Source organism: Nerophis ophidion, linkage group LG21 (genome assembly GCF_033978795.1).
Source record: "Nerophis ophidion isolate RoL-2023_Sa linkage group LG21, RoL_Noph_v1.0, whole genome shotgun sequence".
Lineage (NCBI taxonomy): Eukaryota > Metazoa > Chordata > Actinopteri > Syngnathiformes > Syngnathidae > Nerophis > Nerophis ophidion.
In genome coordinates this window covers 35,608,765-35,623,200 of record NC_084631.1, presented here as the reverse complement: position 1 = coordinate 35,623,200, position 14,436 = coordinate 35,608,765, and the positions used below count along the sequence as shown (strand labels likewise).

The window sequence follows — 14,436 nt, the reverse complement described above, 5'->3', positions numbered from 1 at the left end:
CACAGGGAAATGGCCAGTGTCTTCGCAGAGAGACGAAAATAAGGCACTTTAAAGCTTTATTTAGGGATATTCCGAGACCGGTAAAATTTTGAAAAAAAATACAACAAGCCACTAGAAACTGATTTTTATTGTTTTTAACCCTTTTGAAATTGTGATAATGTTCCCCTTTAACAACACTCAGTAAATGTTTGAGAACTGGAATTCTTTCCCATTCTTGTTCAACAGTCTCCCTTCTCATATTTTAGCCTCCACACATTTTCAATGGGAGACAGGTCTGGACCACAGGCAGGCCAGTCTAGTACCCGCGCTCTTTTACTACGAAGCCACGCCGTTGTAACACGAGGCTGGGCATCGTCTCGCTGAAATAAGCAGGGGCGTCCATGATAACAACGTTGGATGACAGATGGGATGCAAGTAGCATGTTGACAACCAAGATGGACGCCACGTGGTCACCTGGGAGCCAAGTAAGAGCTGCATCAATATGAGGCAGCAGAATCAGCCATTTTTAACCCCGCACCACTGGAGCTGTCACTCCATCTTGATGACTCTATTTCCTCTCCCACCCCTCCACCTTGATGACGACTCCCCCCCCACCGTCTTCTTTCTCCATCATTTATAAAGCGCCGAGGGTGGGTTTTAGTGTATGGCGGGGGGTGGGGGGGATGGGCGGCACGTTTTCAAGCAAACTGAAATATTCATGCATAAGAGCGACTTCACGTGTGCAGGCTGGTCATGGCCGTGTAGTAGGAAGTGCAGCCGCGGGTAGCCGGCCTCGCATCTTTGTGTACTTCTCTACTCTCTTTGCTTCTTTCCCTCCCTCCCTCCTATCTTTGCCAGGTGATGCGTGAAGCCCGCTCGTTTGATTCAGCTCCCAAAATAAGACTCGGCACATCAATTACCCATGAACTGTTCTGCATGCGCACGAGGAGGAATGTTTTTTTTGTCGAACTGCCACTGCCACTGCGATACATGGCGCTCGCACTGTAGATATATAAAGAGCATGTTGGGAATACATTTGCCTAATTGCGTAACAACCTTCTCGTTTCTCATATTAGTTTCTCAAAAGATAAGGAAAAATACAGAATATTTAAATGCTATGTGGGTGAAGACTCAATCCACGTGTCCATTGTGTAATTATTTATTCATCGAATGCGTCTATTGTTGTTCTGCAAAGGCTTAGCCATTCAGAAGAAAGGCGCCGTAGCAACAAGAAATGGTGGCGCGGGCCCTCCAAATGCAGTCAAGTCCTTCCCGACATCAAAACCGTTGAGGAAGATGGGCGCATGTGGAAGGAAGGAAGTTACCACTCTTCTTTTATTGATTTATTCCTTCACAAGGGCTCCGTGTTGCTGTCGATATCCACGACCTTAAAGCTAAAATCAGCTTGGAAGGAGAGGCGATCATCCAAAGCAGGGGTGTCCAAACTTTTTCCACTGAGGGCCGTACACTGAAAAATCAAAGCAAGCGGGGGACATTTACTTTAAAAACCAATACGATATATGAATAAAAAATATACATTTAGGCCTCCACTCAGGCTCGATCCCGGGGACCCCAAAGGGTTTTTGGTAAAAATAAAATGTTAAAAATGTGTCATTATTCAGTTTTATTATCAGGGACGGCGTGGCGCAGTGGGAGAGTGGCCGTGCGCAACCCGAGGGGGTCCCTGGTTCAATCCCCACCTAGTACCAACCTCGTCACGTCCGTTGTGTCCTGAGCAAGACACTTCACCCTTGCTCCTGATGGGTGCTGGTTGGCGCCTTGCATGGCAGCTCCCTCCATTAGTGTGTGTGAATGGGTAAATGTGGAAGTAGTGTCAAAGCGCTTTGAGTACCTTGAAGGTAGAAAAGCGCTATACAAGTACAACCCATTTATCATTTATTTATCATTATTATTCAAGTTTTAAATCTCTAGACCAGGGGTATAGAACCTATGGCTCGTGAGCCAGATGCGGCTCTTTTGGTGACTGCATCCGGCTCTCAGGTAAATCTGAGCTGGCTCGTCAGGACCCAGGATGGACCGCTCGCTTGTGTATCAGTTGGGGACATCTCTACGCTGCTGATCCGCCTCCGCTTGAGATGGTTTCCTGTGGACGGGACTCTCGCTGCTGTCTTGGATCCGCTTTGAACTGAACTCTCGCGGCTGTATTGGAGCCACTATGGATTGAACTTTCACAGTATCATGTTAGACCCGCTCGACATCCATTGCTTTCGGTCCCCTAGAGAGGGGGGGGGTTGCCCACATCTGAGGTCCTCTCCAAGGTTTCTCATAGTCAGCATTGTCACTGGCGTCCCACTGGATGTGAATTCTCCCTGCCCACTGGGTGTGAGTTTTCCTTGCCCTTTTGTGGGTTCTTCCGAGGATGTTGTAGTCATAATGATTTGTGCAGTCCTTTGAGACATTTGTGATTTGGGGCTATATAAATAGTGAATTGTGAAGTGAATTATATTTATATAGCGCTTTTTCCTCAAGTGAATCAAAGCGCTTTACATTGTGAAACCCAATATCTAAGTTACATTTAAACCAGTGTGGGTGGCACTGGGAGCAGGTAGGTAAAGTTTCTTGCCCAAGGACACAACGGCATTGACTAGGATGGCGGAAGCGGGGATCGAACCTGCAACCCTCAAGTTGCTGGCACGGCCGCTCTACCAACTGAGCTATACCGCCCCAAATAAACATTGATTGATGATTGATTGACATTGCATAACACGATAAGTAATGAATAATTCCACTTGTAATCAGTGTTAAAAATAATGTTCCAGCGCGATTAACAGAAAGGCGTTTAATTGGCCAAAATTCACCCATTTAGTGTTCGGAAATCGGTTAACAAAATAGATGGTCTTTTTTCTGCAACATCAAGGTATATATTGACACTTACATAGGTCTGGTGATAATGTTCCCCTTTAATGGTAAGAAGTTATTTATTTATTATTGGTTAGTTAGGGGCTTGCTCTCCTGGGGGTTCTTCAGACCACCAAGCACCGACATGAGAGCCTGTTTCAGGGTTACAATATTGTTTAATTTTTCAATAAGTCTCTCAGTTGCTTTCCAGCAATTGTCTTTTTCTCTTTCGTTCTCACTCGCACTCTGGCTCCAGCCCCAACCCCGTCCATCCTCCTGGCTCCTTCTTAAGACATGGCGACAGGTGATTAGAAAACAAGGCCCAGGCGGGCCATTTACACACCTGTTGCTGATTTCGAAGCCGGTCCTGGTACACCCCTTTTCGCTGCAGGCTTGCAGGCTACGCCCCCTCCACTTTTAGCTTCGAATTATTACAAAGAATAAGAGACCTATTATACTCTAAAAATGTTGGTCTTACTTAAAAATGCACGCGTTTAGTTGTGTTCAGTGTTAAAAAAATATCCTATGGCTCTTACGGAAATACATTTTAAAATATTTGGCTTCTTGGCTCTCTCAGCCAAAAAGGTTCCCTACCCCTGCTCTAGATCAACATTAAGTCCATCTGTCAAGATGACATTTTTAAAGATTTAAGTTGTATGCTCTTTTTGTCAAAGAAAACCATGTTTTTTTTATGAAAAAGAAACTAAATATGCAATATTTTCACCCAATACATTTTTTAAGTAGAAAAAAGGTCAACAACTCATAACATCATTGATTTTAATTCACTGGGTTTTTTTGTGCAATGACACTTAAAAACCAAACACACTGATCCAAAAGGGTCCTACTCATTAAAGTGTTGCAAAATGAATATATATATATATATATTTTTTTTTTTTTACTGTTTACTTTTAACACAATGGTCTCAAGATCAACTTCAGATCCATTTGTCAATTATAAGTTTTTTTGTAGTTTTTTGTTTGTTCCTTTTAGGCCCTTCTTTGAAAAAAAAAAAACAGCTCAGTTTTTTATATGGCAAACACAAAATATGCAACATTTGCCCCCAAAAGGGAATATTTATTGTGACAAAATTGGAGCCTTGAGTTGGTCAATAATTCATCATTCATTTTGATTCACTATTTTTTTCTAAAGAAAGAAACAGCCTGTGCATGGCAGCTGTGTGTTATTAGAATAAACATTGCATCATTTTCTTGTTACATTTCAGCTGTTTTCTCTTTTATACCACTTTTTATGTTTTTAATTTTTTTCCATAGTATTTTTGAAATGTGCCGTGGGGCCGTTAAAAAATGACCTGCGGGCCGCACTTTGGACACCACTGATCTAGAGCAGTGGTTCTCAAATGGGGGTACGCGTACCCTAGGGGGTACTTGAAGGTATGCCAAGGGGTATGTGAGATTTTTTTAAATATTCTAAAAATAGCAGCAATGCAAAAATCCTTTATAAATATATTTATTGAATAATACTTCAACAAAAACTGTGAAAAGAACTGCAACAATGCAATATTCATTTTTGTGGACATGTTCCATAAATATTGTTGTTAAATATTTGTTTTTTTGTGAAGAATTGTTTAGAATTAAGTTCATGAATCCAAATGGATCTCTATTACAATCCCCAAAAAGGGCACTTTTACTTACTTCTATGTGTAAAAATCTTTATTTATAATTGAATCACTTGTTTATTTTTCAACAAGTTTGTAATTATTTTTACATCTTTTTTTTCGAAATAGTTCAAGAAAGACCACTACAAATGAGCAATATTTTGCACTGTTATGCAATTTAATAAATCAGAAACTGATGACATAGTGCTGTATTTTCCTTCATCTCTTTTTTTTTTTCAACCAAAAATGCTTCGCCCTGATTAGGGGGTACTTGAATTAAAAAAAATGTTCACAGGGTGTACATCACTGAAAAAAGGTTGAGAACCACTGATCTAAAGTGAAGCGGTTTGATGGTTGATGGCGAGGGCCAGTTTTTGCCGCCAAGCTCCACCCACCACGAATAGTTACCAATATGTACTGACTGGTGTTGTCCCCATACCAATAATTTAGTACCGGTACCAAAATGTATTTTAATAATTTTCGGTACTTTTCGATACTTTTCTGATTAAAGGGGACCACAAAAAATTTCATTATTTTCTTTATTTGAACAAAAAATGTTAGGGTACATGAAACATATGTTTATTATTGTCATTTAGTCATTAAATAAAATAGTGAATTTTGTAACGATCTGTCACTTACTTTCTGATAGTTTTTCGTGTTTTGTACTTTGTTTCCTGTTCAGTGCTCTTATTTTGTCATACTTCCTGTTTACTCCGCTGAGCACTGTTTTTGTCACACTCGCCGTTGATTGGCAGCGGTCCTCAGCTGCGGTCAATCAACAGGTCTATTTATGTTTCACTCGAGCACTCCTCAGTGCTCGAAGTTAAAACCTATGTTGGGAACATCTCCATGCAAGACTGCTTTCTGTTTATATCTTTTACTTTGATGAAATTAAAATCATCTTACCTGCTTTCTGCTCTCCTGGATTTTTGCATACTTGAGGTCACACAACTGCAGCCATGCGACATCCCAACAGTAACTTCGAGCCAGAAAATTGTGACCTCGCGAGAATCCCTGTCGGCAATCCTCAGCCGACGTTCTGGACCGCACAATTCCTGGAGGACTTGAAGGCCAGGTTTGTGCGGTCCCAGCCTACAGACGCGGACCCTCTCCCCGCGGCAACGCCACCGGCTTCGGCTCTCCGACCGGCGCGTCCGCCACTTCCTGCATGCCTCGCGGCTCCCGCGGCAACGCTACCGGCTACGGCTCTCCGACCGGCGCGTCCTCCGCCGCCATCCTTCCTCTCGGCAACGCTGCCGGCTACGGCTCACCGACCGGCGCGCCCGCCTCCTCCTTCACGTCTCGCGGCTCCTGCGGCTCCGTCGCCGACTGCGGCTCTCCGACCGGCACGTCCGCCGCCGCCATCCTTCCCGTCGTCTGCTGAGCTGCTTCTCCCTGCTCCTACGCAGCTTCCAGCGGCTGCTCCCCGGCTGCTCTTTTTGCCAGCTCCCGCTCTCTTTTTTGGTTCGCCGAGAGCTCCAGTGGAGCCCACAGTGAGGTCGCTTTTGTCCTCCTGCTGGGACTTGGCACGGGACGTGTCTTCGTCCCTCCTCCTGGTCCCCTCCCGCCCGTCCCTGGTTTTCGCACCGGGGGACTCCGACGAGCAGGCACGTTTTCCCGCATGTGTGAACGGTGTCTGGCAGCCACCTAGTGGAGGGGGGCCCACTATACACTGCGGTGCAGCCAGGCACACACCGCTGTCATCCCCGCCAGCGTCTCCTTCCACGGAGACATCTACGTCCCTGGCGGGCTTTCGCCTAGCCCCAACGCCGGCTCCACGCCGAGCCCCAACGCCGGCTCCACGCCGAGCCCCAACGCCGGCTCCACGCCGAGCCCCAACGCCGGCTCCACGCCGAGCCCCAACGCCGGCTCCACGCCGAGCCCCAACGCCGCCAAGAGCAGCACCACGCCGGGCTTCGTCACCGCCGGCATCCGCTATTCCTCGGCCAGCATTTGCTGCTCCTCGCCCGGCGTCATCTGCCGCTTTCACGCCGCCGATGACATCTGCAACAATCACGCCTCCGATGACGCCTGCCGCTTCAACGCCGCCGATGACGTCTGCCGCTTTCACGCCGCCGATGACGTCTGCCGCTTTCACGCCGCCGATGACGTCTGCCGCTTTCACGCCGCCGATGACGTCTGCCGCTTTCACGCCGCCGATGACGTCTGCCGCTTTCACGCCGCCGATGACGTCTGCCGCTTTCACGCCGCCGATGACGTCTGCCGCTTTCACGCCGCCGATGACGTCTGCCGCTTTCACGCCGCCGATGACGTCTGCCGCTTCCACGCCGCCGATGACGTCTGCCGCTTCCACGCCGCCGATGACGTCTGCCGCTTCCACGCCGCCGATGACGTCTGCCGCTTTCACGCCGCCGATGACGTCTGCCGCTTTCACGCCGCCGATGACGTCTGCCGCTTTCACGCCGCCGATGACGTCTGCCGCTTTCACGCCGCCGATGACGTCTGCCGCTTTCACGCCGCCGATGACGTCTGCCGCTTCCACGCCGCCGATGACGTCTGCCGCTTCCACGCCGCCGATGACGTCTGCCGCTTCCACGCCGCCGATGACGTCTGCCGCTTCCACGCCGCCGATGACGTCTGCCGCTTCCACGCCGCCGATGACGTCTGCCGCTTCCACGCCGGCACCAACATCGGCTCCTCAGCCGCCTCCTGCAGAGGTATCTGTTTTGGCTGCAGCCCCCGCCGCTTTGTCTGCTGTCTCCGGGCCTGCTTCAGCGCGCCCGCCTCCACGTCAGCCGCGGATGTGGCCGTGCCCTGGGCGTCCTCCTCGCGGGATGCACTCGTCTCTTTTTCGGCCAATGATGTGGCTGTTCCGTGGCCGCCCGCCCCGCCAGTTCCAGCGGCGCTCTACGCGCCGTCGCCACCTGACTTTCCCTCGCTGGCTGCGGGGACACAAGGTTTGGCGACCTTCCACCAAATCCTCCTTCCATCCTCCCTTACTTTGTGGACATTTTTTTCCATTTTTCTTTTCCAGGGAACATCTGGTATCTGTTCCTTGAGGGGGAGGTCCTGTAACGATCTGTCACTTACTTTCTGATAGTTTTTCGTGTTTTGTACTTTGTTTCCTGTTCAGTGCTCTTATTTTGTCATACTTCCTGTTTACTCCGCTGAGCACTGTTTTTGTCACACTCGCCGTTGATTGGCAGCGGTCCTCAGCTGCGGTCAATCAACAGGTCTATTTATGTTTCACTCGAGCACTCCTCAGTGCTCGAAGTTAAAACCTATGTTGGGAACATCTCCATGCAAGACTGCTTTCTGTTTATATCTTTTACTTTGATGAAATTAAAATCATCTTACCTGCTTTCTGCTCTCCTGGATTTTTGCATACTTGAGGTCACACAACTGCAGCCATGCGACATCCCAACAAATTTGTCTTTTAGTAGTAAGTAAACAAACAAAGACTCCTAATTAGTCTGCTGATGTATGCAGTAACATATTGTGTCATTTATACACCTATTATTTTGTACACATTATGAGGGACAAACTGTAAAAATGTTTTATTAATCTACTTGTTCATTTACTGTTAATATCTGCTTATTATCTGTTTTAACGTGTTCTATCTACACTTCTGTTAAAATGTAATAATCACTTATTCTTCTCTTTTTTGATACTTGACATTAGTTTTGGATGATACCACACATTTAGGTATGGATTCGATACAAATTAGTTACAGAATCGTACAATAAAATATAATACCAGATAAACCAATAATAATGTGGTTAAGAAATACTGATGTAAAGGGTAGGTGTCGCCCTGTTTTCTGTTTCAACATGTTCCATCTACACTTCTGTTTAAATATAATAATAGCTTATTCTTCTCTTCTTTGATACTTTACATTAGTTTTGGACGATACCACACATTTAGGTATCGATCCGATACCTAGTAGTTACAGGATCATACATTGGTCATATTCAAAGTCCTCATGTGTCCAGGGACGTATTTACTGACTTTATAAACATACATTTTAATTCACAATTTTGTGATGCAAGAAAATATCCATGTAATAATAGCAGTATCAACAAGATACGCTCCTGTACTTGGTATCATTACAGTGGATGACAGGTGTAGGTCCTTCAATTGGCATTTGTTTAAACTGAGCTATTGTATCCTCCTACAGTGTGTAGTGAAGAAGAAACTTACTTTGTCGCCATGGAGGCCAGGATTAGTGATTTATAAGTAGCTAAAACACTGCGGATGGATGTTAAGCGCTAGCTAGCTAGCCATAGTTTAAAGCAGCTCTTCCTGATGGTGTTTCAGTGTTATAACTTCACCTTTATCATTACTTTTTACACCAAAATGCGTCCATTCTCCCTTTTCTGTCTACACGATGTGTCTGCTTGTATGTACTCTGTGTGTGTGCACTGCCGAAAATGCTCCTCTGCTCGTAAAACAAGCAATGTTATGATGTGACGTTGCGCCGTCATGCCTGTAAAAAAAAAACCTGAAGGTTCCTGGTTCAATCCCCACCTACTACCAACCTCGTCACGTCCGTCGTGTCTTTGAGCAAGACACTTCACCCTTGCTCCTGATGGGTGCTGGTTAGGGCCTTGCATGGCCATCAGTGTGTGAATGTGTGTGTGAATGGGTGAATGTGGAAATAGTGTCAAAGCGCTTTGAGTACTTTGAAGGTGGAAAAGCACGATAAAAGTATAACACATTTACTATTTTACCTACAAAGCCTTTAAAAAGAACATCCATTAATGTTTTATCTTCATGATGTAAGTATATATGTAATGTAGTAACATTTAATATTTATGTGTTTTGTTCATTAAATCATACGCGGCGCCTTCATTCACTTTTTTATTTATTTAACTACATCACTGATTATTACTCACTGCAGACAATGTGAGCCAACAAACATAATAAACAGTCACTTACTGTACTATGTCTGCTGTTATTAGGATCTCGACTGATAGAATGGTTTTACAGTGCCTTTTAGATCCTCGCCAAGAAAAGGGAGGTGGAATTAAGCAACTTTCCGTGTCTTTTCTTGCTAATCCTGGTTCTAAATTGGCTGTCAAAGTGCACCCGCTTGTCGGAATACGTTCTCATCATTGCACTATCCAGGTTAGAGGCATGATTTAGGATTTAGAATCACGTTTGACGAGCAAGAAAGCAGCTGATCAGTCAACAAGCTGGTGATCACGGCGCCGCTATAGATAGTCTGTCTGCGTTACCGTATAGAATAACAAAATTTTTGGTTCATATTCAAGCCACCAAATGTGAATTAAGTATTGTCGGCGCTTGTTGGATGTTGTTTTATTGGATTTTATGGCCGTAATAGAGGATCTTCCATTTGCTCTTTTACTTACGTTTATTTTATGAGTTAGAAAACTTAAGAGAACTTAAGAGGGAAGTCCGGGCTTCCCTGTTTAGGCTGCTGCCCCCGCGACCCGACCTCGGATAAGCGGAAGATGATGGATGGATGGATGGAAGAGAATATACAACCCTTGTCATGTCTTTTATGAAGATTGTGAACGATAGGCAAAATTTCCCGAAAAGTACCGTTCCTTTTTTAACTAGAGACAATGCGATGAAACATTTTTAATGTTTTGACAGGCGGGATATGAAGAGAAGTCTGACAAACATGAGGGCCTCTCATGACCCGAGTGCTTTCATGTAAAATTGTTACTTTTTAATGCAAAATGGTGATATTTGTCATATAAAATTCTGACTTTTATCACAATATTGATATTTTTTTGGGTTGTTCTTGTAAAATAGTGAAATTTTTGGAGTAAAATGATGACTTTTGTCAAAATTTTGCCAAATATAATTTCAATTATTACAATATTACCAACATTTTTTTTTTAAATTTATAAAATTTTCATTTTTGTTGAGTAAAATGACAACTCTTTTCAGAAAATTACCTAAACGTTAAGCTTTTCTTGAAAAAACTGTGATTGTTGAGTAAAATTCCAACTTTTATCATAACATTGCTCAAATGTTCAGTTTGTCATGAACATCCCCACCTTTATCTCATGTTTTTTACATTTTTCATGTAAAATTAGGACTTGCGTGGGTAAAACCATATAATACTGCCACATTTCTAAGTTTTTCTTGTGAAATTGGGACCTTTTTCCTGTCAAATTCCAACTTATTTTTCACAAAAAGCTTTTTTTATATGTGCATAGTATGTATATATTATTCATGTTGTTAATACACTTCTTTATATATCTAGAAAGGCTGGTCTCAAGAAGGTAACGGAAACGTGTGTTTGTGAGTGTGTGTGTGTGTGTGTGTGTGTGTGTGCGTGCGTGCGTGCGTGCGTGTGTGTGTGTGTTTCTACCCTTCTTGAAATAGTGACATTTTTGGAGTAAAATTTTGACTTTTGTCATCATTTGGCCAAGTAAAATCCAGATTATTATCATGATATTGCCAACATTTTAAAGTTTTCTTACAAAATTGTGATTTTTGTCGCGCAATATGACGACTATTTTCATAAAACTACCTAAACGTTAAGGTTTTCTTGTAAAATTGCGACTGTTGAGTAAAATTCCAACTTTTATCATAATGTGAATATATTTAGGGGTGTTCCAAAAAGGGGATTCACATCCAAATCCCGATTTATATTTATTACGATTCAAAATAGATTTTCCATCCATCCATTTTCTACCGCTTATTCCCTTTTTTGGGGTCGCGGGGGGCGCTGGCGCCTATCTCAGCTACAATGGGGCGGAAGGCAGGGTACACCCTGGACAAGTCGCCACCTCATCGCAGGGTCAACACAGATAGACACACAACATTCCCACTCACATTCACACACTAGGGACCATTTAGTGTTGCCAAACAACCTATCCCCAGGTGCATGTCTTTGGAAGTGGGAGGAAGCCGGAGTACCCGGAGGGAACCCACGCGTTCACGGGGAGAACATGCAAACTCCACACAGAAAGATCCCGAGCCTGGATTTGAACCCAGGACTGCAGGAACTTCGTATTGTGAGGCAGACGCACTAACCCCTCTGCCACCGTGAAGCCTACTAGGACACCTGTGAAGTGAAAACCATTTCAGGTGACTACCTTTTGAAGCTCATGGAGAGAATGCCAAGAGTGTGCAAAGCAGTAATCACAGCAAAAGGTGGCTATTTTGAAGGAACTGGAATATAAAACATGTTTTCAGTTATTTTTTTGTTTAGTACATAACTCCACATGTGTTCATTCATAGTTGTGATGTGACAATCTACGATGTAAATAGTCACGAACATAAAGAACACACATTGGATGAGGAGACTTCTGTGGTTTTTTTGGTTGATTTAATTTTGACATAAATATTTGTCAATTCTCATGCGTGGAACCGCCTCTTTACAAGGTTTCCAGGAAACGCATTTGGCGTTGACTGGAACTGGATTGTTACGCCCCCCCCTTACTCAAACGTATGTTGGCCAGGCGAAGCATGGAGTGGGACGACTTCAGGAAGGCACACGTGTAACCATGGAGGCGCTAGCTCATCAGCGTGGATGCTGAGGAGAGGAGCGAGCATGTGTGGGAGTGGATGATGCAAGCCTGTGAAACATGTGGCTCTTTGCGATAAACGCAGAAAGCAGACGGACTCTTTGGTGTGCTGAGGAGACCACACCATGTCACTGAAGAGTGGACTGGATTTTTTTGGGTTGTGTGCACAAAATGGTGCAATGCTAACTTGGATTCTCAGCACCTGCATACATACGGTGACACTAACCAATCATGACTGCAGCGTTACCTACCTATGCCTTGTGCTCTTTGACATAGCAAATACCGTCTTTTTCGGACTATAAGTCATACTTGCCAACGCTCCCGGATTTTCCGGGAGACTCCCGAAATTCAGCGCCTCTCCCGAAAACCTTCCGGGACAAATTTTCTCCCAAAAAATCTCCCGAAATTCAGGCAGAGCTGGAAGCCACGCCCCCTCCAGCTCCATGCGGACCTGAGTGACGTGTCGACAGCCTGTTTTCACGTCCGCTTTCCTACAATATAAAAGACGTGTCTGCCCAATGACGTTATAACTGTAGAGTAATCGAGGGCGAGTTCTTAGTTTCTAATGTGGGTTTATTGTAAGGCAGTCTCATTAACGTCCGCCCAGCGCGGTAAAACAACACACAACAACAGCAGTCCGTTTTCGTCTACCGTAAAGCAGTTTGTCTGCCGTAAACAGCAATGTTGTAAGCCTCTTAAAAAGGACAATACTACCATCTACTGTACATGCATATGGTTAGAAAAACAAGGATGCACAATTCAACCCTTAACTCAACAATGAGTAGATGAGTGCTATGTGTGTGTAAATGTGTAAATTAATTAAGACTGAAATTCAAGTATTTCTTTTATTTATACAGTATATACATATATAAAAATACACATATATATATAAATGTGTGTGTGTAGCAAGAATTCACTGAAATTCAAGTATTTATTATATATTTATATGAAATACTTGACTTGGTGAATCTAACTGTAAATATACTCCTCCCCTCTTAACCACGCCCCCAACCACGACCCCCGCCCACCCCCGACCATGCCTCCCAACCCCCCACCTCCCGAAATCGGAGGTCTCAAGGTTGGCAAGTATGGCATAAGTCGCAGTTTTTGTCATAGTTTGGCCGGGGGTGCGAAACATACTCCGGAGCGATTATTAACACATTACTGTAAAATATCAAATAATATTATTTATCTCATTCGCAGAAGAGACAACAAAATGTCAGCAATCGTCCCACACACGTCAGCAATGGTCACACACACACCTCAACCAATAAGAGTTCGGCGGGGGAGGGTCATGGCAGAAGTGCATTGTGGGTCATGGGATGCTAACTCCTATATGCTATATGGTACTGCCGTAGCTAATAGAATTGATCATTTCATCGTTGGCGGTAACTTATAAAAACTGAGAAGGGCTGAACAAAAATGGCACCGAAAAGGAAATCATGTACTGCAGATTACAAGCTGGGCAAAGTGAAATATGCATCAGAAACCGACAAGAGGAAGCGGCGCTTACCTTTGGAGTTGGCAGAGTTGTTTAGAAGCGACATCAAGGAAGAAGATTTCATGGGATTTATCGATTAGGAGTGACAGATAGTTTGCTAAAGGTATCGCATGTTCTATATGTTATAGTTATTTGAATGACTCTTACCATAATATGTTAGGTTAACATAGCAGGCACCTTCTCAGTTGGTTATTTATGCCTCATATAACGTACACTTATTCAGCCTGTTGTTCACTATTCTTTATTTATTTTAAATTGCCTTTCAAATGTCTATTCTTGGTGTTAGGTTTTAGCAAGTAAATTTCCCCCAAAAATGTGACTTATACTCCAGTGCGACTTATATATGTTTTTTTTCCTTCTTTATTGTGCATTTTCGGCAGGTGCGACTTATACTCCGGAGCGACTTATACTCCGAAAAATACGGTAGTCTGTAATAGTGTTGTCTCCATACCAATATGTTGGTACCGGTACCAAATTGTATTTCGATACTTTTCTAAATGAAGGGGAACACAAAAAAGGAATTATTGTCTTTATTTGAACAAAACATCTTAGGGTACATGAAACATATGTTTATTATTGCAATTTAGTCCTTAAATAAAATAGTGAACTTGTCTTTTAGTAGTAAGAAAACAAACAAAGACTCCTAATTAGTCATATTGTGTCATTTATACACCTATTATTTTGTCCACATCATGAGGGACAAACTGTAAAAATGGATGTACTTGTTCATTTACTGTCAATATCTGCTTATTTTCTGTTTTTACGTGTTTTATCCACACTTCTGTTAAAATGTAATAATCACTTATTCTTCTCTTCTTTGATACTTTACATTAGCTTTGGATGATACCACACATTTGGGTATGGATCCGATACCAAGTAGTTACAGGATCGTACATTGCTTATATTCAAAGTCCTCATGTGTCCAGGAACATATTTCATGGGTTAATTAACAATTAAAAAAAAGACAAAAGATTTTGTGATAATAAAAATTGTATAATCATTGTATCGACTAT

The 14,436-nt window shown here is 43.6% G+C and overlaps 1 protein-coding gene and 1 long non-coding RNA gene across 2 annotated transcripts in view; one reads left to right on the top strand and one right to left on the bottom strand.

Moving 5' to 3' along the window:
- Positions 1 to 1,159: 1,159 nt before the first annotated feature.
- Positions 1,160 to 14,436, bottom strand: part of LOC133540048 (uncharacterized) — a 119,753-nt gene continuing 106,476 nt past the window's right edge. The window contains exon 4 of the long non-coding RNA XR_009803531.1: positions 1,160 to 1,447. This is a non-coding gene — a long non-coding RNA (uncharacterized LOC133540048). The remainder of the gene's footprint in view (positions 1,448 to 14,436) is intronic.
- On the top strand, positions 6,947 to 7,729 carry LOC133539485 (sterile alpha motif domain-containing protein 1-like). The gene is made up of 2 exons (XM_061881475.1): positions 6,947 to 7,371; positions 7,449 to 7,729. The coding sequence occupies exons 1-2, from the start codon at positions 6,964 to 6,966 to the stop codon at positions 7,509 to 7,511; spliced, it is 471 nt and encodes a 156-aa protein (XP_061737459.1). The 5' UTR covers positions 6,947 to 6,963; the 3' UTR covers positions 7,512 to 7,729.

Coding starts and splice junctions, on each gene's coding strand:
- LOC133539485 (XM_061881475.1), top strand. CDS start 6,964: ATGACGTCTGCCGCTTCCACGCCGCCGATGACGTCTGCCGCTTCCACG. Junction 7,372..7,448: donor GCTGGCTGCGGGGACACAAG/GTTTGGCGACCT, acceptor TTTCTTTTCCAG/GGAACATCTGGTATCTGTTC.